Source organism: Scyliorhinus torazame, unplaced genomic scaffold (assembly GCF_047496885.1).
Source record: "Scyliorhinus torazame isolate Kashiwa2021f unplaced genomic scaffold, sScyTor2.1 scaffold_491, whole genome shotgun sequence".
Classification (NCBI taxonomy): domain Eukaryota; kingdom Metazoa; phylum Chordata; class Chondrichthyes; order Carcharhiniformes; family Scyliorhinidae; genus Scyliorhinus; species Scyliorhinus torazame.
Genome location: NW_027308218.1, coordinates 11914 through 38766, shown reverse-complemented (window position 1 = coordinate 38766; position 26853 = coordinate 11914). Strand labels below are relative to the sequence as shown.

The following is a 26853-nucleotide window of genomic DNA, read 5'->3' as shown; positions in this document are numbered from 1 at the left end:
CTGAATAAACAGTGACTCTGTACAGCTACACAGTGAGTGACCCTCACTCTGAATAAACAGTGACTCTGTACAGTTACACAGTGAGTGATCCTCACCCTGAATAAACAGTGTCTCTGTACTGTTACACAATGAGTGATGCTCACCCTGAATAAACAGTGACTATACTGTTACACAGTGAGTGATCCTCACCCTGAATAAACAGTGACTCTGTACAGTTACACAGTGAGTGATCCTCACCCTGAATAAATAGTGACTCTGTACAGTTACACAGTGAGTGATCCTCAACGTGAATAAACAGTGACTCTGTACAGTTACACAGTGAGTGATCCTCACCCTGAGTAAACAGTGACTCTGTACAGTTACACAGTGAGTGATCCTCACCCTGAATAAACAGTGACTCTGTACAGTTACACAGTGAGTGATCCTCACCCTGAGTAAACAGTGACTCTGTACAGTTGCACCGTGAGTGATCCTCACCCTGAATAAACAGTGACTCTGTACAGTTACACAGTGAGTGATCCTCACCCTGAATAAACAGTGACTCTGTACAGTTACACAGTGTGTGATCCTCACCCTGAATAAACAGTGACTCTGTACAATTACACAATGAGTGATCCTCACCCTGAATAAACTGTGTCTCTGTACAGTTACACAGTGAGTGATCCTCACGCTGAATAAACAGTGACTCTCCAGTTACACAGTGAGTGATCCTCACCCTGAATAAACAGTGACTTTGTACAGTTACACAGTGAGTGATCCTCACCCTGAATAAACAGTGACTCTGTACAGTTACACAGTGAGTGATCCTCACCCTGAATAAACAGTGACTCTGTACAGTTACACAGTAAGTGATCCTCACCCTGAGTAAACAGTGACTCTGTACAGTTACACAGTGAGTGATCCTCACCCTGAATAAACAGTGACTCTGTACAGTTACACAGTGAATGATCCTCGCCCTGAATAAACAGTGAGTCTGTACAGTTACACAGTGAGTGATCCTCGCCCTGAATAAACAGTGACTCTGTACAGTTACACAGTGAGTGATCCTCACCCTGAATAAACAGTGACTCTATACAGTTACACAGTGAGTGATCCTCACCCTGAATAAACAGTGACTCTGTACAGTTACACAGTGAGTGATCCTCACCCTGAATAAATAGTGACTCTGTACAGTTACACAGTGAGTGATCCTCAACCTGAATAAACAGTGACTCTGTACAGTTACACAGTGAGTGATTCTCACCCTGAGTAAACAGTGACTCTGTACAGTTACACAGTGAGTGATCCTCACCCTGAATTAACAGTGACTCTGTACAGTTACACAGTGTGTGATCCTCACCCTGAGTAAGCAGTGACTCTGTACAGTTGCACCGTGAGTGATCCTCACCCTGAATAAACAGTGACTCTGTACAGTTACACAGTGAGTGATCCTCGCCCTGAATAAACAATGACTCTGTATAGTTACACAGTGAGTGATCCTCACCCTGAATAAACAGTGACTCTGTACAGTTACACAGTGAGTGACCCTGCTGAATAAACAGTGACTCTATACAGTTACACAGTGAGTGATCCTCACCCTGAATAAACAGTGACTCTTTACAGTTACACAGTGAGTGATCCTCACCCTGAATAAACAGTGACTCTGTACAGTTACACAGTAAGTGATCCTCACCCTGAATAAACAGTGACTCTGTACAGTTACACCGAGTGATCCTCACCCTGAGTAAACAGTGACTCTGTACAGTTACACAGTGAGTGATCCTCACCCTGAATAAACAGTGACTCTGTACAGTTACACAGTGAGTGATCCTTACCCTGAATAAACAGTGACTCTGTACAGTTACACAGTGAGTGATCCTCACCCTGAATAAACAGTGACTCTGTACAGTTACTCAGTGAGTGATCCTTACCCTGAATAAACAGTGACTCTGTACAGTTACACAGTGAGTGATCCTCACCCTGAGTAAACAGTGACTCTGTACAGTTACACAGTGAGTGATCCTCACCTTGAATAACAAGGAGTTGGGTCCAGTGCAATTTCACATAATGAAGGTATATTTTCCAAATCACTCACCTGGCAATTGCTGTCCAGTTACACCACTGTTGTTGCCCAATATTCTGCGTCTGTTCTTCAAATACTTTGCCACAGTGGTCACGAACCATGTTGAACAAGTATCCTAAGTTGGAAATAAATGATCAGTCATCACAGTAGATGGCAAAGTGACTCTTGTAGAAATAAGGAATATATCCTGTTGAAATCCTGTCCAGCGAGAGGTGGGGGTGGGGGCGGAATATAAGCAAGAGAACAATGAACAAAGAATAATACAGCACAGGAACAGGCCCTTTGGCCCTCCAAGCCCGTACCGGCCATGATACCAACCTTTGCCAAAACCCTCCATATCCCTCATAATCTTCCAGGCATCCATCAGTTCACCCCCTCAATCTCTGTCTTTCTAATGAAAACAGTCGAGTCTATAGAGTCTCTCCGCATAGCTAACACCCTCCAGACCAGGCAACATCCTGGTAAACCTCCTTTGCACCCTCTCCAAAGTCTCCACATCCTTCCGGTAGTGTGGCGACCAGAATTGTGCGCAATATTCCAAGTGCGTACTTACCAATGTTCCATAGAACTGCAGCATGACTTGTCAGTTTTTATACTCGATGCCCCGTCCAATGAAGACAAGCATTCCGTATGCTTTCTTGACGACCTTGTCCACTTGTGTTGCCGCCTTCAAAGATCTGTGGATCTTCACACACAGGTCTCTCTGACTTTCTACATTCCTAAGAGTTTTAACGGTGTCATCCGCAAACTTTTACCAGTGTTATCCGCGAACTTATTAATCAGACCTGCTACATTTTCCCCACAATCGTTTATATACACTACAAACAACAGAGGCGCCAGCACAGATCCCTATGGAACACCACTTGTCACAAATTTTCATTCAGAAAACAACAATCTACTGCTACCCTTTGCCCTCTGTGACCAAGCCAGTTCAGTATCCATCTTATCACTTCCTGTGTGACTTGACCTTTTGTACCAGTCTGCCATGAGGCACCTTGTCAAAGGCTTTACTGAAGTCCACGTAAACAACATCCACCACCCTCCCCTCATCAATCATCTTTGTCACCTCCTCAAAACGTGATCACGTTAGTGAGGCACGACTTCCCCGTCACAAAACCATGCTGTCTATCGCTAATGAGTCCATTTGTTTCCAAGTGGGTATAAATCCTGTCCCTGAGACTTCTCTCCAATAAATTACATACTACTGACGTGAGGCTCACCGGCCTATTGTTTCCTGGATTATCCCGGGGAATATAACCGAGAGAGAGGAATATAACCGAGAGAGAGGAATATAACCGAGAGAGAGGAATATAACCGAGAGAGGGGAATATAACCGAGAGAGGGGAATATAACCGAGAGAGGGGAATATAACCGAGAGAGAGGAATACAACCGAGAGAGTGGAATATAACCGAGAGAGGGGAATATAACCGAGAGAGAGGATACAACCGAGAGAGTGGAATAGAACCGAGAGAGAGGAATATAACCGAGAGAGGGGAATATAACCGAGAGAGGGGAATATAACCGAGAGAGGGGAATATAACCGAGAGAGGGGAATATAACCGAGAGAGGGGAATATAACCGAGAGAGAGGAATACAACCGAGAGAGTGGAATATAACCGAGAGAGGGGAATACAACCGAGAGAGAGGATACAACCGAGAGAGTGGAATAGAACCGAGAGAGAGGAATATAACCGAGAGAGGGGAATATAACCGAGAGAGGGGAATATAACCGAGAGAGGGGAATATAACCGAGAGAGGGGAATATAACCGAGAGAGAGGAATACAACCGAGAGAGTGGAATATAACCGAGAGAGGGGAATACAACCGAGAGAGAGGATACAACCGAGAGAGTGGAATAGAACCGAGAGAGAGGAATATAACCGAGAGAGGGGAATATAACCGAGAGAGGGGAATATAACCGAGAGAGGGAAATATAACCGAGAGAGGGGAATACAACCGAGAGAGAGGAATACAACCGAGAGAGAGGATACAACCGAGAGAGGGGAATATAACCGAGAGAGGGGAATATAACCGAGAGAGGGGAATATAACCGAGAGAGAGGAATATAACCGAGGGAGGGGAATATAACCGAGAGAGGGGAATATAACCGAGAGAGAGGAATATAACCGAGAGAGGGGAATATAACCGAGAGAGGGGAATATAACCGAGAGAGGGGAATATAACCGAGAGAGGGGAATATAACCGAGAGAGAGGAATATAACCGAGAGAGGGGAATATAACCGAGAGAGGGGAATATAACCGAGAGAGGGGAATATAACCGAGAGAGGGGAATATAACCGAGAGAGGGGAATATAACCGAGAGAGAGGAATATAACCGAGAGAGGGGAATATAACCGAGAGAGGGGAATATAACCGAGAGAGGGGAATATAACCGAGAGACAGGAATACAACCGAGAGAGCAGAATATAACCGAGAGAGAGGAATATAACCGAGAGAGTGGAATATAACCGAGAGAGTGGAATATAACCGAGAGAGGGGAATACAACCGAGAGAGAGGAATATAACCGAGAGAGGGGAATATAACCGAGAGAGGGGAATATAACCGAGAGAGAGGAATATAACCGAGAGAGGGGAATACAACCGAGAGAGAGGAATACAACCGAGAGGGAGGAATATAACCGAGAGATGGGAATATAACCGAGAGAGGGGAATACAACCGAGAGAGAGGAATATAACCGAGAGGGAGAAATATAACCGAGAGAGAGGATACAACCGAGAGAGGGGAATATAACCGAGAGAGGGGAATATAACCGAGAGAGGGGAATATAACCGAGAGAGAGGAATATAACCGAGAGAGGGGAATATAACCGAGAGAGGGGAATATAACCGAGAGAAGGGAATATAACCGAGAGAGGGGAATATAACCGAGAGAGGGGAATATAACCGAGAGACAGGAATACAACCGAGAGAGCAGAATATAACCGAGAGAGAGGAATATAACCGAGAGAGTGGAATATAACCGAGAGAGTGGAATATAACCGAGAGAGGGGAATACAACCGAGAGAGAGGAATATAACCGAGAGAGGGGAATATAACCGAGAGAGGGGAATATAACCGAGAGAGAGGAATATAACCGAGAGAGGGGAATACAACCGAGAGAGAGGAATACAACGAGAGGGAGGAATATAACCGAGAGATGGGAATATAACCGAGAGAGGGGAATACAACCGAGAGAGAGGAATATAACCGAGAGGGAGAAATATAACCGAGAGAGAGGATACAACCGAGAGAGGGGAATATAACCGAGAGAGGGGAATATAACCGAGAGAGGGGAATATAACCGAGAGAGAGGAATATAACCGAGAGAGGGGAATATAACCGAGAGAGGGGAATATAACCGAGAGAAGGGAATATAACCGAGAGATGGGAATATAACCGAGAGAGGGGAATACAACCGAGAGAGAGGAATACAACCGAGAGAGAGGAATATAACCGAGAGGGAGAAATATAACCGAGAGAGAGGATACAACCGAGAGAGGGGAATATAACCGAGAGAGGGGAATATAACTGAGAGAGGGGATTATATCCGAGAGAGGGGAATATAACCGAGGGAGGGGAATACAACCGAGAGAGAGGAATACAACCGAGAGGGAGAAATATAACCGAGAGAGAGGATACAACCGAGAGAGGGGAATATAACCGAGAGAGGGGAATATAACCGAGAGAGGGGATTATATCCGAGAGAGGGGAATATAACCGAGGGAGGGGAATACAACCGAGAGAGAGGAATACAACCGAGAGAGAGGAATATAACCGAGAGGGAGGAATATAACCGAGAGAGAGGAATATAACCGAGAGAGGGGAATATAACCGAGAGATGGGAATATAACCGAGAGAGGGGAATACAACCGAGAGAGAGGAATACAACCGAGAGAGAGGAATATAACCGAGAGGGAGGAATATAACCGAGAGAGAGGATACAACCGAGAGAGGGGAATATAACCGAGAGAGGGGAATATAACTGAGAGAGGGGATTATATCCGAGAGAGGGGAATATAACCGAGAGAGGGGAATATAACCGAGAGAGGGGGGAATATAACCAAGAGAGAGGGGATTATAACTGAGAATATTAAAAAGGAGATGTCTTATTCTTTAACTATGCCCCCTACTCTCCCACATTATTGAAAACATCTTCTCAGAATCCACCTGATTTGATTTATTGGCACATGTATCGAAGTACAGGGGAAAGTATTTTTCTGCAGCCAACGGAACGTACACAGTCTGTGCATCGTAGACAAAAATAATCGACAGAGAACATTGACAAATGGTACATCGGCAGTGATTGGTTACAGTGCGGAACAAGCGGCCAAACAAAGCGAATACGTGAGCAAGCCCTCCAATCTTCCGTATTTGAGGATGATTCCTCTGAACTCCAATGTAAAGGACCAAACCGCCCAACCTTCCCTCCTAACATATAAGCCCTTCATTTTGGGAATGAGTTACGTGAATTTCTCTGAACTGCTTCTTATACAATTACACCCTGTTTCAAATAAGGAGACCAAAATTGTACAAGTATTCCAGGTGTGCTCTCACCAACACCCTGTACCACTGCAGTGAATCTTCCTCACTTTTATATTCAAGTCTCCTTGCAATAAACACCATCATTCCATTTGCCTTCCTGTAGCACTCCACCCAGTTCCCTCTGTACCTCAGAGTTCGTCAAACTCTCTCCATTTAAGGAATTTGCTGCTTTTCTATTCTTCCTGCCAAAGTGGACAAGTCCGGACTTCCCACATTCTAATCTATCTGCCAAATTTCTGCCCACTCGCTAAACCTATTTGTATCCTTTTGCTGACTCGTGACAAACAACTTTCCAATCAATCTTGGTATCCATTTGGTCCCTTCATCCAAGTAATTAAAAGAGGCCCCCAACACCAATCCCTGCGCACTGCACTAGTTACAGCTCGCAAACTTGAAAAACACCCATCTATCCCCACTCTCTGCTTCCTGGAGGCGAACCAATTCTCAGTGCATGCTAACCTGTTACCCTCTGCACCACATTGTCTAGTAACGTTTGATACGTAACTTTTCCAAATGCCGTTTGGAAATCCAAGTCCACCACATCTCAATGTTCCCCCCTATCCACCTTGGCCTCTACTAAATGAGTTCCACATGATTCCTCATTCACAAAACTGTGTTGACTCTGCCTGATCCTGCTAAGATTTTTAAATATCCTGTTATCACACCTTAATAATGATTCTAGCAATTTACCTGTGACAGATGTTAGACTAAGGTGAAGGCCCCTCTTTCTATCCAAAATAGATTATAGGATCTCGAATTACATTTTTGATTGAAACAAGTCAAAGGAAGCTGTTATAACCTGCCTGCTTACCACTGGCTGGGGACTAATGACAATCCCACAATCCTGTGGGAGTATGAGCTTCCCCAATGAGGGGGGTGGAGAAATATTTGTTGGATACAGGTTGGAAGTTGTTTTCTATTACACCATGCCTCTGTACGGACGTTTGGATGTTTTTGATGCTGCGCTGGAAAGCTGGAACCAGTACGCACAACGGATGCGTTACTATTTCCGGGCAAACAATATCACCGAAAACGAGCGGCAGGTGGTCATATTGCTCACCGCCTGCGGCCCGCATACGTTTGGGGTGATTAGGAGCCTTACGTACCCAGCTGCGCCGGACACCAAAACGTTTGATGAACTTGTGAACTTAGTGGGGCAGCATTTTAACCCAACCCCGTCCACGATAGTCCAACATTACCGGTTTAATACCGCTGAGAGCACCCCAGGAGAATCCCTTGATGACTTTCTATCCAGGCTACAGAGGATTGCGGAGTCCTGTGACTATGGTGAGACCTTGTCAGAAAAGTTACGCAACCGTTTGGTTTGCGGTATTAACAATGCAGCCACCCAGAGAAAGTTGTTAGCGGAGCCAACATTGACTTTTCAACAGGCCATTCAAATAGTATTGTCCTGAGAGAGCGCAGAACGAGGAGTGCAGGAGCTACAGGGAATGGAAGTGCATGCCTTGGGACACAATCCCTTCTGTCCAAAAGCATCCCCCCGCACCCCTGCGGTACCTTGGACAAGGTGACGTCCGGATCGACGCCAGTGGCCGTCAGACATTCCTCCCCGAAGGGAGCCTTCTCCAGAACCAATTGATGAGGAGCCATGTCCGTGTCAGACTTGTAGGCGCCGATCCCGTCACGGATGCCGGTCCTGGGGGCGCCAGAGACGCCGTCATTCCGACTGAAACTGGGACCAGCCCAGGGGCCATAACTGGGACCAGCCCAGGGGCCGTATCTTCCATGTGGATGAACCTGCGGCGACTACTCCCGAGGACGTGGAGACGGAGGACGACTGCCTGCAGCTGCATTGTGTGGCAGCTCCCCGTGTGGCCCCCATTAAGGTGACAGTACGGGTCAATGGTCACCCGCTTGAGATGGAGTTGGACATTGGCGCAGCGGTCTCCGTGATCGCCCAGAGGACATTCGACCGCATCAAGCAGGGTATACAGACCCTTACATTAACCGACTCACAGGCCAGGTTGGCCACCTACACGGGGGAACCATTGGACATTGCAGGAACTACGATGACCCCTGTTGTTTATGGATGCCAGGAGGGGCGTTTCCCACTTATCGTGGTGCGCGGCCATGGGCCCAGCCTGTTTGGTCAGGACTGGTTGCGCCATTTGCGGTTGCAATGGCAGCACATCCTCCAAACAGGTTCTGGAGGGTTGACTGAGGTGCTAGGACAATACCCAGATGTATTCCAGCCCGGTTTGGTGAAAATAAAAGGGGCCATAGCCCGTATGCAAGTCGAACCAGGAGCCACGCCGCGCTATTTCCGGGCGCGCCCGGTGCCTTATGCCTTGCTCGAGAAGGTAGAAGGGGAGCTCACTCGTTTGGAGACTTTGGGTATTATCAGGCCCGTTCGTTTCGCTGACTGGGCAGCACCAATTGTACCTGTAATGAAGCCAGATGCCACAGTTCGCTTGTGCGGCGACTATAAACTTAGAGTGAATACGGCTTCCCGAGTCGACCGATACACAATGCCTCGCATAGAGGATCTCTAAACGAAGCTTGCAGGTGGACTCTCGTTCACAAAAATAGATATGAGTCATGCCTACCTACAGTTGGAGTTGGACCTTGCCTCCCGACTATATGTAACGATTAATACACACCGGGGCCTGTATGAATATACACGTTTGCCCTTTGGAGTATTCTCTGCCTGCGCTATTTTTCAACGCGTTATGGGGGCATTTTGAGAGGTTTACCACATGTTGCTGTCAACTTAGACGACGTTTTGATTACAGGGACGTCGGAGCAGGAACATTTGGAAAATTTGGAGGCTGTCCTTAGACGCTTTTCGGAGGCTGGAGTCCGTTTATGTCGCACAAAGTGCGTCTTTCAGGCGAAGGAAGTAGTCTACCTGGGTTATCGGGTGGACCGCAAAGGGTTTGCACCCCGTCGCAGAGAAGGTGTGTGCAATTCAACAGGCGCCCGCCCCGACTGACGCTTTGCATCTTCATCCTTTTCTTGGCCTCGTAAACTATTACGGGAAGTTCCTCCCCAATCTGGCAACTACGCTGGCCCCGTTGCATCTTCTGCTGAAGAAGAATCACATCTGGGTTTGGGGTCAGCTGCAAGAAACCGCTTTCTGGCGGGTAAAACAACAATTGTCGTCGTCTGGGTTACTAACCCACTATGATCCTGGGAAGCCTTTGCTTGTCAGTGTTGGGTGGGGTTACTGGGTTATGGGGATGGGGTGGCGGTGTTGGCCTTGGGTAGGGTGCTCTTTCCAAGAGCCGGTGCAGACTCGATGGGCTGAATGGCCTCCTTCTGCACTGTAAATTCTATGATAGTCACATGTGATGCATCCCCGTATGGTATTGGGGCCATCTTGTCCCACAAGATGGAGAACGAGGCCGAGCGGCCGATAGCTTTCGCCTCCCGCACATTGACTGCAGCGGAGAAAAAGTACGCACAGATCGAGAAGGAGGGCCTGGCAGTGGTCTTTGCGGTGAAACGTTTCCACCAGTACGTGTATGGCCGCCACTTCACTATCGTGACTGATCATAAGCCTCTGCTGGGACTTTTCAGAGAGGATAAGCCAATACCGCCCATTGCTTCCGCACGGATCCAGCGCTGGGCTTTGTTGGTCGCTGCATTCGAGTATTCCCTGGAGCACAAACCAGGAACGCAGATAGCGAATGCCGACGCGCTGAGCCGATTGCCTTTATCGACCGGCCCCATGTCGACCTCCACGACCAGTGAGGTGGTTGCAACCCTAAATTTTATGGACACCTTGCCTGTCACAGCATCACAGATCCGTGAGTGGACCCAGATGGAGCCAGTCCTGTCAAAGGTTCGGCACATAGTCCTGTATGGTGGGCAGCAAAGACAGCTCCCAGGCGAGTTGCGGGCATTTTCCTCCAAGCTGTCAGAATTCAGCGTGGAAGACGGCATCCTCTTGTGGGGGACGCGTGTGATTGTCCCGGAAAAAGGACAGGAACTGATACTAACAGACTTGCACAATGGGCATCCAGGTGTGACCAAAATGAAAATGTTGGCCCTGAGTTATGTCTGGTGGCCAGGCCTCAACACCGACATTGAGAAGGTGGCCCAAAACTGCTCCATTTGTCAGGAGCATCAGAAGCTTCTGCCGGCCGCGCCCCTACATCACTGGGAATGGCCAGGGCGGCCTTGGGCACGCTTGCATGCGGATTTCGCCGGCCCTTTTCAAGGATCCATGTTCCTTCTATTAATCGATGCCCAGTCTAAATGGTTAGAGGTGCACAAGATGATAGGCACAACGTCCTGCGCAACAATCGAGAAGATGCTTTTGTCTTTTAGTACGCATGGCCTCCCCGAGGTGCTGGTCATGGATAACGGCACTCCATTCACAAGTGAGGCGTTTGCGAGGTTCATGAAGATGAACGGCGTACGCCATTCCCGTACCAGCCTCCCCGAACAGGCGCTGGAATGTGGTGACTAGGGGCTTTTCACAGTCACTTCATTTGAAGCCTACTTGTGACAATAAGCGATTTTCATTTAATTTCATATCCGCACAACCCCTTACCACCCGGCTTCAAATGGATTGGCGGAGCGCACAGTGCAGACATTCAAACGAGGCCTAAAGAAGCAGTCTTCCATGTCGATGGATCATCTTGTTGCTGATTTTCTCCTTGGTTCAATTGCTCTGTTTTATTACCTTTGCTCTCGAGTTGCCAGGTATCTTTATGATACCGCCACGAGGTGCAAGTCCGAGTAATGATCAATAATCCAACACACCGATTAGTAAGATTCAAATCAAAGCACATTTATTATACACAGTAATCGCTACTCATGCACAAATTCTACGTTTAAGCTACTTCTACAACTAACAGGCCAATACTTAACTTGGAACTGGCCCACCAGGTCAGGGAAACAAATAGCCTTTCGTTCGGGTTCTGAGTCTGCGGGATTCGAAGTTGGTACGGATTGGTAGCTAGGAGCGCCTATCTCGTAGCGAGCGTTGAATTAAGACTTACTTTGTCGGGAGTCACTGCACCGGTCACGGTCAATGTTGGTTCGTGTTGCTGGGCGACCCGGGCAGGACGCAGAGGTGAAGAGAGCTGAAGAGAGTGATTTGAACTTGGGGCTTAACTCTTATAGTCCCCAGGGGCTTCCCGCCTTTCGGGGCGAACCCTGTACCTGGTCCCAAGTGATTGGACTTTGTCCCAATCACTTGGTTCGATTTCTCCAATACTGGAGCGGTTCCCTGATCGATGGGCGGTCTTGAGGTGCTTGTCCACCTCCTTTGTGTTGGCTCCTGCTGGTGCCGAGGAGTCTGGCTTTGCTTTGTGTGTCCAAAATGTTACTTATTGTTCCCGGGGATTGCTCATCAGTATGCAGATGGCTGCTACATTGTTATGCTGATGGTCGCTGGTTTCGATGTTGTCTGGCCTTTTGCAGAGTTAAATACACAGCAAACCTGCAGCCGCTGGTTTCTGTCTGTGTTGGCTGACTTTCCCATCAGCCTTTGCCGTTCGCCATTTTAAATCGGGAGTTGGCCAATTTAGGTGGCTACAATCTCCAGCGCAAACATGTAGACCACGTTCGGTCCAGAAGACTATCCCTTCCAAAGATTCCCCGCCCCCGGAGCTCATTTCTACAGCCGCAGAGACCAGACATAATGGAAAGTATTCCTCACAATCTTCCTCTGGTGCCGCACTCAAAGCCTGCGCAGGTCGTTACAGAACCGCGCGGAGATAGAGACGCCGAGATGATGGAGGCAGCAGACTCCGACTCCGAGATGGAGACACAGGACGCCTCAGAGGGGGAATCCTCGGGCCCACGGGCCGTGGATGTACAACCGTTACGCCGTTCATCACGGAAGCGCCAGTCTCCGTCTCGTTATACGCCGCCTGATCCAGCGCCGCGTGCAAATGGTGTCCGGCCTGCGGCAAAACGAGTTCGACGCCCTCCTTCGCCAGGGTCTTCGGTGGATTCCTTGGACTTTGGGGGGGAGGGATGTTATAACCTGCCTACTTACCATTGGCTGGGGACTAATGACTATCCCACAATCCTGTGGGAGTATGAGCTTCCCCAATGAGGGGGGGCGGAGAAATCATTAGCAGACTCCCTGTATAAATAAAGCTGGCCAGTTTGGAACCAGCAGGAAGTAGTGAGCAGCAAGGAAGTTGCTGCTGCTGTTGTGTGTATATATATATATATATATATATGTTATTGTAAATAAATGTTATTTCTTTGTATCCTTAAAACTCATGCTGGATTCTTCGTGGCCCTCACAAAAGAAGCCTTGTTTGCCCCCTGACCACTTCCACAGGCAATGGATTATGTAAATCAGCACATCTTGTTAGACTAATAGTTCCCAGTTACAGCGAGAGTTTTATTCTGAAAGAAAATGCCACACTCACCCTCTGGATTGTTGTCATGGGTTGTAAATGTTTCTTGTTCTGCATATCCCATTGTAGATTCTGGCTTTGATGCAGGACTGGGATAAGATCCAGGTACCATGGTGGAGCCTGACTCCATGGCTATATTCAATTGGGACAGGTTGGTATTGCTGCTCATGGCTTCAACAAGAGCTGTGAATATAAGGAGTAATGTCACTTTTAGATATTAAGTATTGATAATTAAACAGTAAGCATCAAACATAATGTTACAATTCATCATTCTCATTAGTAGGAACAACACAGAATGACAATTACTTGGAATATACAACAAGAATGGAGGGAATTATGTTGACTGGAAAAAGGCAGAGAGATGGAGAGTTATGATGGAAGAGAGGGTCTGACACACTGACTGTTGTATCTCTGGGTTTCCACAGAGAGTGGTCCTAGGATGAATGTGCTAAATTGGGGGAAGGCTAATTATAACAATATTAGGCGGGAACTGAAGAACATAGATTGGGGGCGGATGTTTGAGGGCAAATCAACATCTGACATGTGGGAGGCTTTCAAGTGTCAGTTGAAAGGAATTCAGGACCGGCATGTTCCTGTGAGGAAGAAGGATAAATACGGCAATTTTCGGGAACCTTGGATAACGAGAGATATTGTAGGCCTCGTCAAAAAGAAAAAGGAGGCATTTGTCAGGGCTAAAAGGCTGGGAACAGACGAAGCCTGTGTGGCATATAAGGAAAGTAGGAAGGAACTTAAGCAAGGAGTCAGGAGGGCTAGAAGGGGTCACGAAAAGTCATTGGCAAATAGGGTTAAGGAAAATCCCAAGGCTTTTTACACGTACATAAAAAGCAAGAGGGTAGCCAGGGAAAGGGTTGGCCCACTGAAGGATAGGCAAGGGAACCTATGTGTGGAGCCAGAGGAAATGGGCGAGGTACTGAATGAATACTTAGCATCAGTATTCACCAAAGATAAGAAATTGGTAGATGTTGAGTCTGGAGAAGGGTGTGTAGATAGCCTGGGTCATATTGAGATCCAAAAAGACGAGGTGTTGGGTGTCTTAAAAAATATTAAGGTAGATAAGTCCCCAGGGCCTGATGGGATCTACCCCAGAATACTGAAGGAGGCTGGAGAGGAAATTGCTGAGGCCTTGACAGAAATCTTTGGATCCTCACTGTCTTCAGGGGATGTCCCGGAGGACTGGAGAATAGCCAATGTTGTTCCTCTGTTTAAGAAGGGTAGCAAGGATAATCCAGGGAACTACAGGCCAGTGAGCCTTACTTCAGTGGTAGGGAAATTACTGGAGAGAATTCTTCGAGGTAGGATCTACTCCCATTTGGAAGCAAATGGACGTATTAGTGAGAGGCAGCATGGTTTTGTGAAGGGGAGGTCGTGTCTCACTAACTTGATAGAGTTTTTCGAGGAGGTCACTAAGATGATTGATGCAGGTAGGGCAGTGGATGTTATCTATATGGACTTCAGTAAGGCCTTTGACAAGGTCCCTCATGGTAGACTAGTACAAAAGGTGAAGTCACACGGGTTCAGGGGTGAGCTGGCAAGGTGGATACAGAACTGGCTAGGTCATAGAAGGCAGAGAGTAGCAATGGAAGGATGCTTTTCTAATTGGAGGGCTGTGACCAGTGGTGTTCCACAGGGATCAGTGCTGGGACCTTTGCTCTTTGTAGTATATATAAATGATTTGGAGGAAAATGTAACTGGTCTGATTAGTAAGTTTGCAGACGACACAAAGGTTGGTGGAATTGCGGATAGCGATGAGGACTGTCAGAGGATACAGCAGGATTTAGATTGTTTGGAGACTTGGGCGGAGAGATGGCAGATGGAGTTTAATCCGGACAAATGTGAGGTAATGCATTTTGGAAGGTCTAATGCAGGTAGGGAATATACAGTGAATGGTAGAACCCTCAAGAGTATTGAAAGTCAAAGAGATCTAGGAGTACAGGTCCACAGGTCATTGAAAGGGGCAACACAGGTGGAGAAGGTAGTCAAGAAGGCATACGGCATGCTTGCCTTCATTGGCCGGGGCATTGAGTATAAGAATTGGCAAGTCATGTTGCAGCTGTATAGAACCTTAGTTAGGCCACACTTGGAGTATAGTGTTCAATTCTGGTCGCCACACTACCAGAAGGATGTGGAGGCTTTAGAGAGGGTGCAGAAGAGATTTACCAGAATGTTGCCTGGTATGGAGGGCATTAGCTATGAGGAGCGGTTGAATAAACTCGGTTTGTTCTCACTGGAACGAAGGACGTTGAGGGGATACCTGATAGAGGTCTACAAAATTATGAGGGGCATAGACAGAGTGGATAGGCAGAGGCTTTTCCCCAGGGTAGAGGGGTCAATTACTAGGGGGCATAGGTTTAAGGTGAGAGGGGCAAGGTTTAGAGTAGATGTACGAGGCAAGTTTTTTACGCAGAGGGTAGTGGGTGCCTGGAACTCGCTCCCGGAGGAGGTGGTGGAAGCAGGGACGATAGTGACATTTAAGGGGCATCTTGACAAATACATGAATAGGATGGGAATAGAGGGATACGGACCCAGGAAGTGTAGAAGATTGTAGTTTAGTCGGGCAGCATGGTCGGCACGGGCTTGGAGGGCCGAAGGGCCTGTTCCTGTGCTGTACATTTCTTTGTTCTTTGTATCCCACTGAGATCCCACTTAAAACGCATAACTCAAAAATCACAGATCCCACTTAGAAACCATAACTCACAGATAAACACAGAACTCAATGAAAAACACAGTACCCACTGTAAAACACATACCTCACTGAAAACACAGAACTCATAGAAAAAACATGGAACCCACTGAAAAAACACAGACCCCACTGAAAAACACAGCACTCACTGAAAACACAAAATCCACTAAAAAAAGCACATAACCCACTGAAAAACACAGCATCCACTGAAAAACAGAGAACCCACTGAAAAACATAGAACCCACTGAGAAACACAGGATCCACTGACAAACACAGGATTGTCTGAAAAACACTCAACCCACAGAAAACACAGAACCCGCTGGAAAACACAGAAGTCACTGAAAAACACAGAATCCACTGAAAAACACAGAATTCACTGGAAAAACAGAGAACCTACTGAAAAACGCAGAACTCACAGAAAGAATACTGGACCAATGAAAAACACTGAGCCATCAGAAAAACACAGAGCCCACTTAAAAATGCAGAACTCATTGAAAAACACAAACCCACTGAAAATCACAGATCCCACTGAAAACAAAGAGCACACTATGCACAGAACACACTAAAAAATACGGAACTCACTGAAAAATATAGCACACACTGAAAAACACACAAACCACTGAAAGAACACTGGACCAATGAAAAACACAGAATCCACTGAAAAACACAGAATCCACTGAAAAACACAGAATCCACTGGAAAAACAGAGAACCTACTGAAAAACGCAGAACTCACAGAAATACACAAAACCCACTGAGAAACACGGGATCCACTGACAAACACAGGATTGTCTGAAAAACACTCAAGCCACAGAAAACACAGAACCCGCTGAAAAACACAGAGGTCACTGAAAAACACAAACTCCACTGAAAAAACACATAATCCCCTGAACAACACAGCATCCACTGAAAAACAGAGAACCCACTGAAAAACACAGGATCCACTGAAAAACATAGGATCCACTAAAAAAATCCAGCACCCACTGTAAAACACACACCCCACTGAAAACACAGAACCACTGAAAAATACAGAACTCAGAGAAAAAACGCAGAACCCACTGAAGAACACAGAATCCACTGAAAATCACAGAATCCACTGACAAACACAGGATTGTCTGAAAAACACTCAAGCCACAGAAAACACAGAACCCGCTGAAAAACACAGAGGTCACTGAAAAACACAAACTCCACTGAAAAAACACATAATCCCCTGAACAACACAGCATCCACTGAAAAACAGAGAACCCACTGAAAAACACAGGATCCACTGAAAAACATAGGATCCACTAAAAAAATCCAGCACCCACTGTAAAACACACACCCCACTGAAAACACAGAACCACTGAAAAATACAGAACTCAGAGAAAAAACGCAGAACCCACTGAAGAACACAGAATCCACTGAAAATCACAGAATCCACTGACAAACACAGGATCGTCTGAAAAACACTGTACCCACAAAAAATACAGAACCCACTGAAAAGCACAGAACCCACTGAACAACACAGAACCCACTGAAAGAACACAGGACCAATGAAAAACACTGAGCCCACAGAAAAACACAGAGCCCACTTAAAAATGCAGAACTCATTGAAAACAACAAACCCACTGAAAATCACAGATCCCACTGAAAACAAAGAGCACACTATGCACAGAACACACTAAAAAATACGGAACTCACTGAAAAATATAGCACACACTGAAAAACACACAAACCACTGAAAGAACACAGAACCTACTGAAAAACACAGAAGTCACAGAAAAATACAAAACCCACCGAGAAGCACAGGATCCACTGCCAAACACAGGATTGTCTGAAAAACACTGAACCCACAGAAAACACAGAACCCTCTGAAAATCACAGAACTCACTGAAACGCAGCATCCACTGAAAAACAGAGAACCCACTGAAAAACACAGGATCCACTGAAAAATACAGGATCCACTGAAAACCTTTGTACCAACTGTAAAACACATACCCCACTGAAAACACAGAACCACTGAAAAACACAGAACTTATAGAAGAAACACGGAACCCACTGAAAAACACAGGATCCACTGACAAACAAAGGATCGTCTGAAAAACACTGAACCCACAAAAAACACAGAACCAACTGAAAAGCACAGAACCCACTGAAAAACACAGGATCCACTGAAAAACACAGAGCCCACAGAAAAACACAGAGCCCACTTAAAAATGTCGAACTCATTGAAAAACACAGATCCCACTGAAAACAAAGAGCCCACTATGCATAGAACACACTAAAAAATACAGAACTCACTGAAAAATATAGGACTCACTGAAAAACACAAAAAAACGCTGAAAAAACACTGGACCAATGAAAAACACAGAACCTACTGAAAAACATAGAAACCACTGAAAAAAAATCACAGATCCCACTTAGAACGCATAACTCACTGAAAAACACAGAACCCAATGAAAAACACAGTCCCCACTGTAAAACACATACCCCACTTAGATACACATAACTACTGAAAAACACAGAACTCATAGAAAAAACATGGAACCCACTTAAAAAACACAGAACCCACTGAAAAACACAGAACCTACTGAAAAACGCAGAACTCACAGAAAAACACAAAATCCACGTAGAAATACAGGATCCACTGACAAACACAGGATCGTCTGAAATCACTCAACCCACAGAAAACACAGAACCCACTGAAAAACACAGAACTCACTTAAAAACACGTAATCCACTGAAAAAACACAACCCACTGTAAAACACAGGATCCACTGAAAAACACAGGATTCACTAAAAAAACCAGTACCCACTGTAAAACACATACCCCACTGAAAACACAGAACCACTGAAAAACACAGAACTCATAGAAAAACACAGGATCCACTGACAAACACAGGATCGTCTGAAAAACACTGAACCCACAAAAAACACAGAACCCACTGAAAAGCACAGAACCCACTGAACAACACAGAACCCAATGAAAAACACAGGATCCACTGAAAAACACAGAACCCACTGAAAAACACAGAACCCACTGAACAGCACAAAACTCACTGAACAACACAAAACTCACTGAACAACACAGGATCCACTGAAAAACACAGAATCCACTGAAAAACACAGAATCCACTGAAAAACACAGGACCCACTGAAAAACACAAGATGCACTGAAAAACAAAGAATCCACTGAAAAACACAAGATGCACTGAAAAACAAAGAATCCACTGAAAAACACAGGATCCCCTGAAAAGGCACAGAACCCTCAGCTACATACAGAATGCACAGAAATGCACATCACCCACAGAAAAACACTGTTAAGACTGAAGGCAAGGACTCCACACGAGGCCAAGTAGACTGGATACAACCCGATTTATTTACTAATTACAATACGTTAATTACCCTACCCTTCTCTCCGCAGGTTCTTCCTCCCCGACCTGGGGTTCCTCCAATCAGGGGTAGGCTCTCCCCCCTCCCCCCCCCCAAAAACCACAAGGGGAGCTTGTACTCCAAGGTGTAGGAGGGGAACCGGATACAATATAGGTTTTGGCCCCTTTGGAGGTCATAACAAGAACAGAACCAACAGAAACCACATCACCCACAGAATCATAGAATCATAGAATCCCCACAGTGCAGAAGGAGCCATTCAGCCCATCAAGTCTCCACCGACCCTCTGAAAGAGCACCCTACCCAAACCCAGTCCCCACCCTATTTCCATAACCCCACCTAACCCTTTTGGACACTAAGGGCAATTTATCATGGCCAATTCACCTAACCTGCACGTCTTTGGACTGTGGGAGGAAACCGGAGCACCCGGAGGAAACCGACGCACACACGTTAACCACTGTGCCAGAATCCCGCAGAAAAACAAATCACCACAGAAAACGCAGTAACCACAGAAAAACACTGATAATTATGAGGGGCACAGATAGAGTAGACAGGAATAAACCTTTTCCCTTGGTGGAGGGGTCAATGACCAGGGGGCACAGATTTAAGGTGAGGGGCAGGAGGTTGAGAGGGGATGTGAGGAAAAACCTTTTCGCCCAGGGGGGGGGGGGGGGGGAGTCTGGAACTCGCTGCCTGAAAGGGGGGTGGAGGCAGAGACATTCAGAACATTTAAGAAGTGCTTAGATGTGAGCTTGTGATGTCAGGGCAGCAACGGCGATGGGCCAAGTGCTGGGAAATGGGTTAGAATAGTTCGGTGGTTGTGTTTGACTGGCACAGATCGATGGGCCTGTTCTGTGCTGGTGACTCTATAACCCAGAGAAAAACACAGAACTCTCAGTTAAAAAAAAATTCGAAATAAAATGCAGGGTTAACAGCAGAACAGGCGGGGTAACAAATGCAAGGTCCGTAACAACAGATTTGAATATGTTGGAAAATATTAGAAAATAGATTCAGAGCAGATACATTATCTTACTGAAACCACAGATAAGAGAATCTCAAAGCTTAGAAAGAGACCATTCAGCCCATCTTCAGTGCTGTCTCAGTATTCCCACTTCCCAACTGATTTCACACCATTCTGCAATATTTTCCACTTCAAATGTTTATCCTATTTCTTTTGAAAGTTACTATTACATACAATCCCTATAGTGCAAAAGGAGCCATTCAGCCCATCGAGTCTGCACCAACCCTCTGAAAGAGCACCCTAGCTAGACCCACTCCCCCGCCTTATCCCCGTAACCCAGTAACCCCACATAACCTTTGGACGCTAAGGGGCAATTATCATAACCAATCCACCCAGCCTGCACATCTTTGGACTGTGGGGGGAAACTGGAGCACCCGGAGGAAACCCACGCAGACACGGGGAGAATGTGCAGACTCCGCATAGACAGTGACCCGAGGCAGGAATTGAACCTGGGACCCTGGAGCTGTGAGGCAGTAATGCTAACCACCGTGCCACCCGGTCCACTGCCGCTGAGAGGTAGCAGTGCTAACCACTGTGCCACCGTGTTGCCCATTGAATCTATTTCCACTGCCCTTCATGTAATGTGTACAAGAAATGGTGTCAGTGTGAGATACTGACCCTCAGCTGTCTCGAAGATGGAACTCAGAGACACCAGCTCAATAAACAGCCCAGCAGCCTGGTCACAAGTTGAGTAATCAAAGTTAAATGGAAGTGGGAACTGGGTCATTGGGATTCATTCACAGAAAGGGAGAGGCGAAGCGATGACTGTGAGTGAAATGTACCAATTGACCCATTGTCCGAGATCTGTGTGAATGGTATAACGCAGCTACCTTCTGAAAGGCAGATTTGGTTATTTAAGTACTTACTTGGTGCCAACAGAAGAGCCAGAATCAGTCTCCCGCAGGCAATGATTTGAACACAGAACATCGTGGCTGTGATGTCTCCTGTCACTGACTGAACAAAGAGTTTAAAACAAACTTGGTCTCAGTGCTGGAAACAGGAAACAGCAGGCGTGTCTCCACCCGGAGAGGAGAATGATCATTAACTAGTAATCTGTTCTTACTGCACATGAACCCCACCACCTGCAGGTTCCCCTCCAATCATTCACCACCCTGACTTGGAAATATATCACCGTTCCTTCACTGTCGCCCGGGCAACATCCTGGAACTCCCTCCCTAACAGCACGGTGGGTGTACCTGCAGCTCAAGGACTGCAGCGGTTCAAGAAGGCAGCTCACCATCACCTTCTGAAGGGCAACTAGGGATGGGCAATAAATGCTGGCCTAACCAGCAACACCCACAACCCATGAAAGTATAGAGGGGTTAAAGGATGTGGGGAACAGGTGGGGAGGTGGATTTGAGACCAGGGAGAGATCAGCCAGATCTGATTGAATGACGGAGCAGGTTCGAGGGGCTGAATTGCTGGATTCTGCTCCTAATTCCTATGTTCCAACGGATAAAAGAGATTTAATTGACTCTTTGAAGAAACCATTCTCAGAGTTCTCTCTGTTATCTTGGGGTCAATATTTATCCCTTAAGTATCATCACTAAATCATACTACCTGATCATTTATCTCACTATTTGTTTGCGATCTGGCTGTGCTCAAACTGGCTGCCATGTTATCTCCATTCGAACATTAGTGTTATAACCTGCCTACTGACGATTGGCTGGGGATTAATGACTATCCCACAATCCTATGGGAGTATGAACTTCCCCAATGAGGGGGGGCGGAGAAACTCCTACTATAAATAAGCTGGCCAGTTCAGGAACCAGGAGGAAGGAGAAGGTAGCAAGGGAAGTTACTGCTACTGTTATGTATATATTGTTATAGTAAATAAACGTTATTATTTTGTATCCTTAAAACTCGTGCTGGATTCTTCGGGGCCCTTACAAAAATTAGATTATTACTTCAGAATGTTTGATTGGGTGTAATGTGCTATGAGGCATGGTGAGAACATGAATTGTGCTGCAGATATGAAAGTCTTTCCTTCCTTTCTCATTCTCAGGACAATGTTAGGTTGCATATGGAAATGAACACCAGAGGCTGAGTTTGGAGGAGTGCAGAGGGAGACTTTGTGAGGGGGAGGGAGATTGAGGAGGGAAATGTTACTCATTCTTACTCTGGGTTTTGTGTTGGGCCAGGAATCACTTGTTGTTGAGTCTGAGTGTGCTGCAACCATTTTGTGAATGTAGTGATGGTAACTATTACTGAGCCATTGGCAGCGCTCCCAGTGTGGACTCGTGTGATGTGTTGTTCAAATTGAGCAACTCAGGGGCTTCTGTGATGGAGTTCAATCTTCTCAAATTCTGTAGTGTTCATTTACTCAATCCTTATAATTAACATCAGGAATCAAATTGCGACCCAGTCACAGGTTCTTTCTCTCGCTATAAAGAGTTGTTTGAGTTTGTGGCTGGCATGGTCATTGAGATAGGTTTTACGTAAACAGGAAGCTGTTTCCTGTGTTTGGAGTTAAACCGTCATTACCAGGCTGTGCATCCCTGATAAATGTGACAGGGTGGGTGTCTAAACATTCTCTGCTGAAACTCCAAATGTGAACAAAAAGATTTGCGCCACAGGCAAAGGTGCTGGTTCCTGGGTAGGACCTCCAGAGCCCAGATTACCAGGTCTTTTTTGTATTAATTCAGGGGGTGTGGGCATCACTATACAGGCAACCTGTAACTAATGCAATGGCTCAGGGATCAGTGTTGGGCCTCAATTATTTACGGTGAAGGTGATTTCGAACCCAAACTCACTGTCTTCAGGATCTGTGACCCGGGCGAGAAATCTTGTGAAAATCAGGAAACTCAATTCTCGCCAAATATCATTTGCGGATCATTGCTACGTGAACGCCACCCCCCCCCCCCCCCTCCTCAATAAACATTCATATCTCATTGACGTGACATCAGTGAGATTTACAACAGGTTTGAGCGGATGCCAGGCAGTCACAGGGATCCCTCCTGGGGGGCAGAGGTAAGTATCGCCATCGGGGTGGTGGGGGGGGGGTGGGGGGGAGAGGGAGTTTTATGTTTGTGTGCTACGATCATAAATGAATCAGTGTACGACACCGCCCTGGTGTTCATTTCCATATGTAACCTAACATTGTCCTCAGAATGAGAAAGGAAGGAAAGACTTTCATATCTGCAGCACTATTCATGTTCTTTATTAGTTATTTAATGTTGAATAAACTTTGGGGTAGACTAAACTATTGCTAACCAAACTGTGGAACTTCTAACCATGCTACTAACAGCTCCTGCAACTCTGATCAAGACTGTTTTTTTTGTCTGGTTCCAGTGTCCCATTCCTCTTGCATGACACCTAGTGGTCGGAGACTATATACACACTGTTACTGCATATCATGACATCCCCTTTCCTTGAGATTTTTTAAATATTCTACACATCATTTCTGTCAACAATGCACATGATATGAGTAACAATGTACTTTACACAATTCACAAATGTTATTGTCCAATCACAGATTCAGCTGCTCCGGTTTCTTTATCTTCCTTGTTGATCTTCTCAAACTTGGTAAGCTTAGTGAACCTGTGTTACTACTTTGAACATCTGTCGGTATATCTGATAAGGTTGTCACTGTTTTGAACGTTATTCTGTATATTCAAGTCTGACCCTTCCAATGTTTGTGTTGGTTCAGATTGATAGAAATCTTCACTAACACCATCGCCTTGCTGTTCTTGAGCAGGTTCTTTTCTTTTCAATCGGACCCGACGATTTCTGAGAATAATAATAATCACTTATTGTCACAAGTAGGCTTCAATGAAGTTACTGTGAAAAGTCCCTAGTCGCCACATTCCGGCGCCTGTTCGGGGAGGCTGTACGGGAATTGAACCTGCGCTGCTGCCTGTTCTGCATTACAAGCCAGCTGTTTAGCCCAGTGTGCTTAACCAGCCCCTCAATGTCTCAATGTCTGTCCTTGTTCTGTCATTACCGTGTATGATCTTGAACCTGCCTCTTGTAGTACAGTAGCTTTTCTAGACTATCCATCAGGATCCTCAATCCTTACAACATCGCTTGGTAACAAAGGTTTAAGACTCCTGGTTGTTCTATCATTGTATGCCTTCTGTTTTACTTCTGAGATTCCAGCTAGAACATAGAACATTACAGTGCAGTACAGGCCCTTTGGCCCTCGATGTTGCGCCGAGCTGTGAAACCACTCCAAAGCCCATCTATACTATTCCCTTATCATCCATATGTCTATCCAATGACCATTTGAATGCCCTTAGTGTTGGCGAGTCCACTACTCTTGCAGGCAGGGCATTCCACGCCCTTACTACTCTCTGAGTAAAGAATCTACCTCTGACATCTGTCCTCTATCTATCTCCCCTCAATTTAAAGCTATGTCCCCTCGTGCTAGACATCACCATCCGAGGAAAAGGCTCTCACTGTCCACCCTATCTAATCCTCTGATCATCTTGTATGGCTCATTTAAGTCCCTCTTAACCTTCTTCTCTCTAACGAAAACAGCCTCAAGTCCTTCAGCCTTCCCTCATAAGATCTTCCCTCCATACCAGGCAACATCCTGGTAAATCTCCTCTGCACCCTTTCCAATGCTTCCACATCCTTCCGATAATGCGGCGACCAGAACTGCACGCAATACTCCAAATGCGGCCGCACCAGAGTTTTGTACAGCTGCAACATGACCTCATGGCTCCGAAACTCAATCCCTCCACCAATAAAAGCTAACACACCGTACGCCTTCTTAACAACCCTCTCAACCTGTGTGGCAACTTTCAGGAATCTATGTACATGGACATCGAGATCTCTCTGCTCATCCACACTACCAAAAATCTTACCATTAGCCCAGTATTCTGTCTTCCTGTTATTCCTTCCAAAATGAATCACCTCACACTTTTTTGCATTAAACTCCATTTGCCACCTCTCAGCCCAGCGTTACAGTTTATCTATGTTTCTCTGTAACTTGTAACATCCTTCCGCACTGTCCACAACTCCACCGACTTTCGTGTCATCTGCAAATTTACTCACCCATCCTTCGACGCCCTCCTCCAGGTCATTTATGCTTGCGTCTTTATGTTTCATTCTGTCTTGTCTCTGTGTGGAACGGCAATGTGGTACGTAACTCTGCAGGTGACAAACCACAGCTTAAAGGTGATGTTCTATAATCAGTAAAGCTGGATACGGATCAGTTTTGCTGTCCATAACCTTATTTAATAGCTGCATCCTTATTCCAACTCCCTTCTCCGCTTTACATTCGATTGTGGGTCTATTGGACTCGAAGTAATGTGTTCAAAATCATATCGCATCGCAAATTCTGCCATTCTTTGCAATTAAAACATGGACAATTATCACTGCCCACAGTTTGAGTTATGCCATGACTAACAAAAGTCGATTTCTCTTGCATTATTACACAACTTGCCGAGGAACTTGGCAGAAGGGCTATTTCTGGAAAATTTGAATATAGTTAACAACCATTAGGTATTCCCTACCATTGAGGTAGAATAAACCCATTCCAACGTTTTGCCACGGAGCTGATGGTATTTCAGCTATCTTCATTGGTTCTTTCGCTTGCTGGTGCTGATAGTTTTGACATGTTTCACATTTCTCTATCTGTCTTGTATATCCTTGTTTATACCAGGCCATTACACAGTGGGCTGGATTCTCTGCCGTCGGGATGCTCCATTTTGCCGGCAGCCCGGGGGCTTCCTGACGGTGTTGGGCTGCCCCACAATAGGAAACCCCATTGACCAGCCGATGAAACGAAGAGTCCCGATGGCGTGCTGAACCAGAAATCGGGTGCGGCGGGACGGAGAATCCCGCCCAGTATCTCTGGCTCTCCGTTTGCACTTCTCAAACCCGAGGTGACCCGCATGAGTTTGTTTTAGCAAATCGCTGCCTAGAGACTGCGGAATCGCAATTCTTTCTTTCCTAAATAGTCGCCCATTTACTACACTCAGCTCGGATCTGATTTCATGATATTTTGTGCATGTACCTTTAGGCCAACCATTGTTAAGGTTTAGTATTTCCATCGACAACACCTGATCTTTTGCTGTCTCTTTGACAATTTGTTTCAACTTGTGTATGACACTAGCAGTGCATCTGTGATCATGTCTATGTGAGAGCTGACATTGTGTGCTGCTGGAGCTCTGGATAACACATCTGCTACCGCTATATGTTTGCCAGGCGTGTATATCAACTCAAAGTCGTATCTTTGAAGCTTCATCATGGGACGCTTTATTTGTGGAGACATTTTGTTGACATTCGTTTTGGTAATCGCAACCAGTGGTCAATGATTCGTCTCAATGGTGAATGTGGGTAGGCCATATATATATACGGAATTTCCCCAAGCCCAGTACCAGGCATTCTTTTTCAATCTGTGCATATCTGCACTCAGACTTCGTCATTGACTGTGAAGTACAGGCCACAGGTTTCCAGTTGTTTCCATCTTCCTGTTGCAGCAATACTGCACCTATACCATCCTTTGATGTATCAGTAGGTATTTTGGTGTTCCTTGATTGGATCAAAAGACATCAGCACTGTCTTACATGAGTATAAGAACTTTCTTTAGCTGGAGCCACTCCTGCTCAAGCTGCTCTGCCCAAGTGAAATCATTCACTTTCCGGTACCGGGATGTCTCTGAGACACGCTGTTTTGGCTGAGAGATTGGGAATGAACTTCCCTATGAAGTTGATCATGCCCATTATTTGTCGTACTCCATTTTTATCCATGGATTGGGGCACGTTTAGTTTGGCATTAATCTTCATTTCATCTGGCTCTATTGCGTGAACAGAAAGCTTGTCCTCCAAACTGGCATTTGACCTTATTGAGCCTCAGCCCATTC

At 46.0% G+C, this 26853-nt stretch overlaps 1 protein-coding gene across 1 annotated transcript in view; it reads right to left on the bottom strand.

Annotated features, from left to right (window-relative positions):
• The window catches only part of LOC140406354 (receptor activity-modifying protein 1-like), a 79823-nt gene extending 58809 nt beyond the window's left edge, over window positions 1–21014 (bottom strand). The window contains exons 1-3 of the mRNA XM_072494452.1: window positions 20909–21014; window positions 12965–13135; window positions 2075–2177 (exon numbers count right to left, since the gene is read on the bottom strand). Of these exons, the coding sequence (XP_072350553.1) occupies window positions 2075–2177; window positions 12965–13135; window positions 20909–20969 (335 nt within the window). The 5' untranslated portion in view covers window positions 20970–21014. The remainder of the gene's footprint in view (window positions 1–2074; window positions 2178–12964; window positions 13136–20908) is intronic.
• Window positions 21015–26853: the final 5839 nt, after the last annotated feature.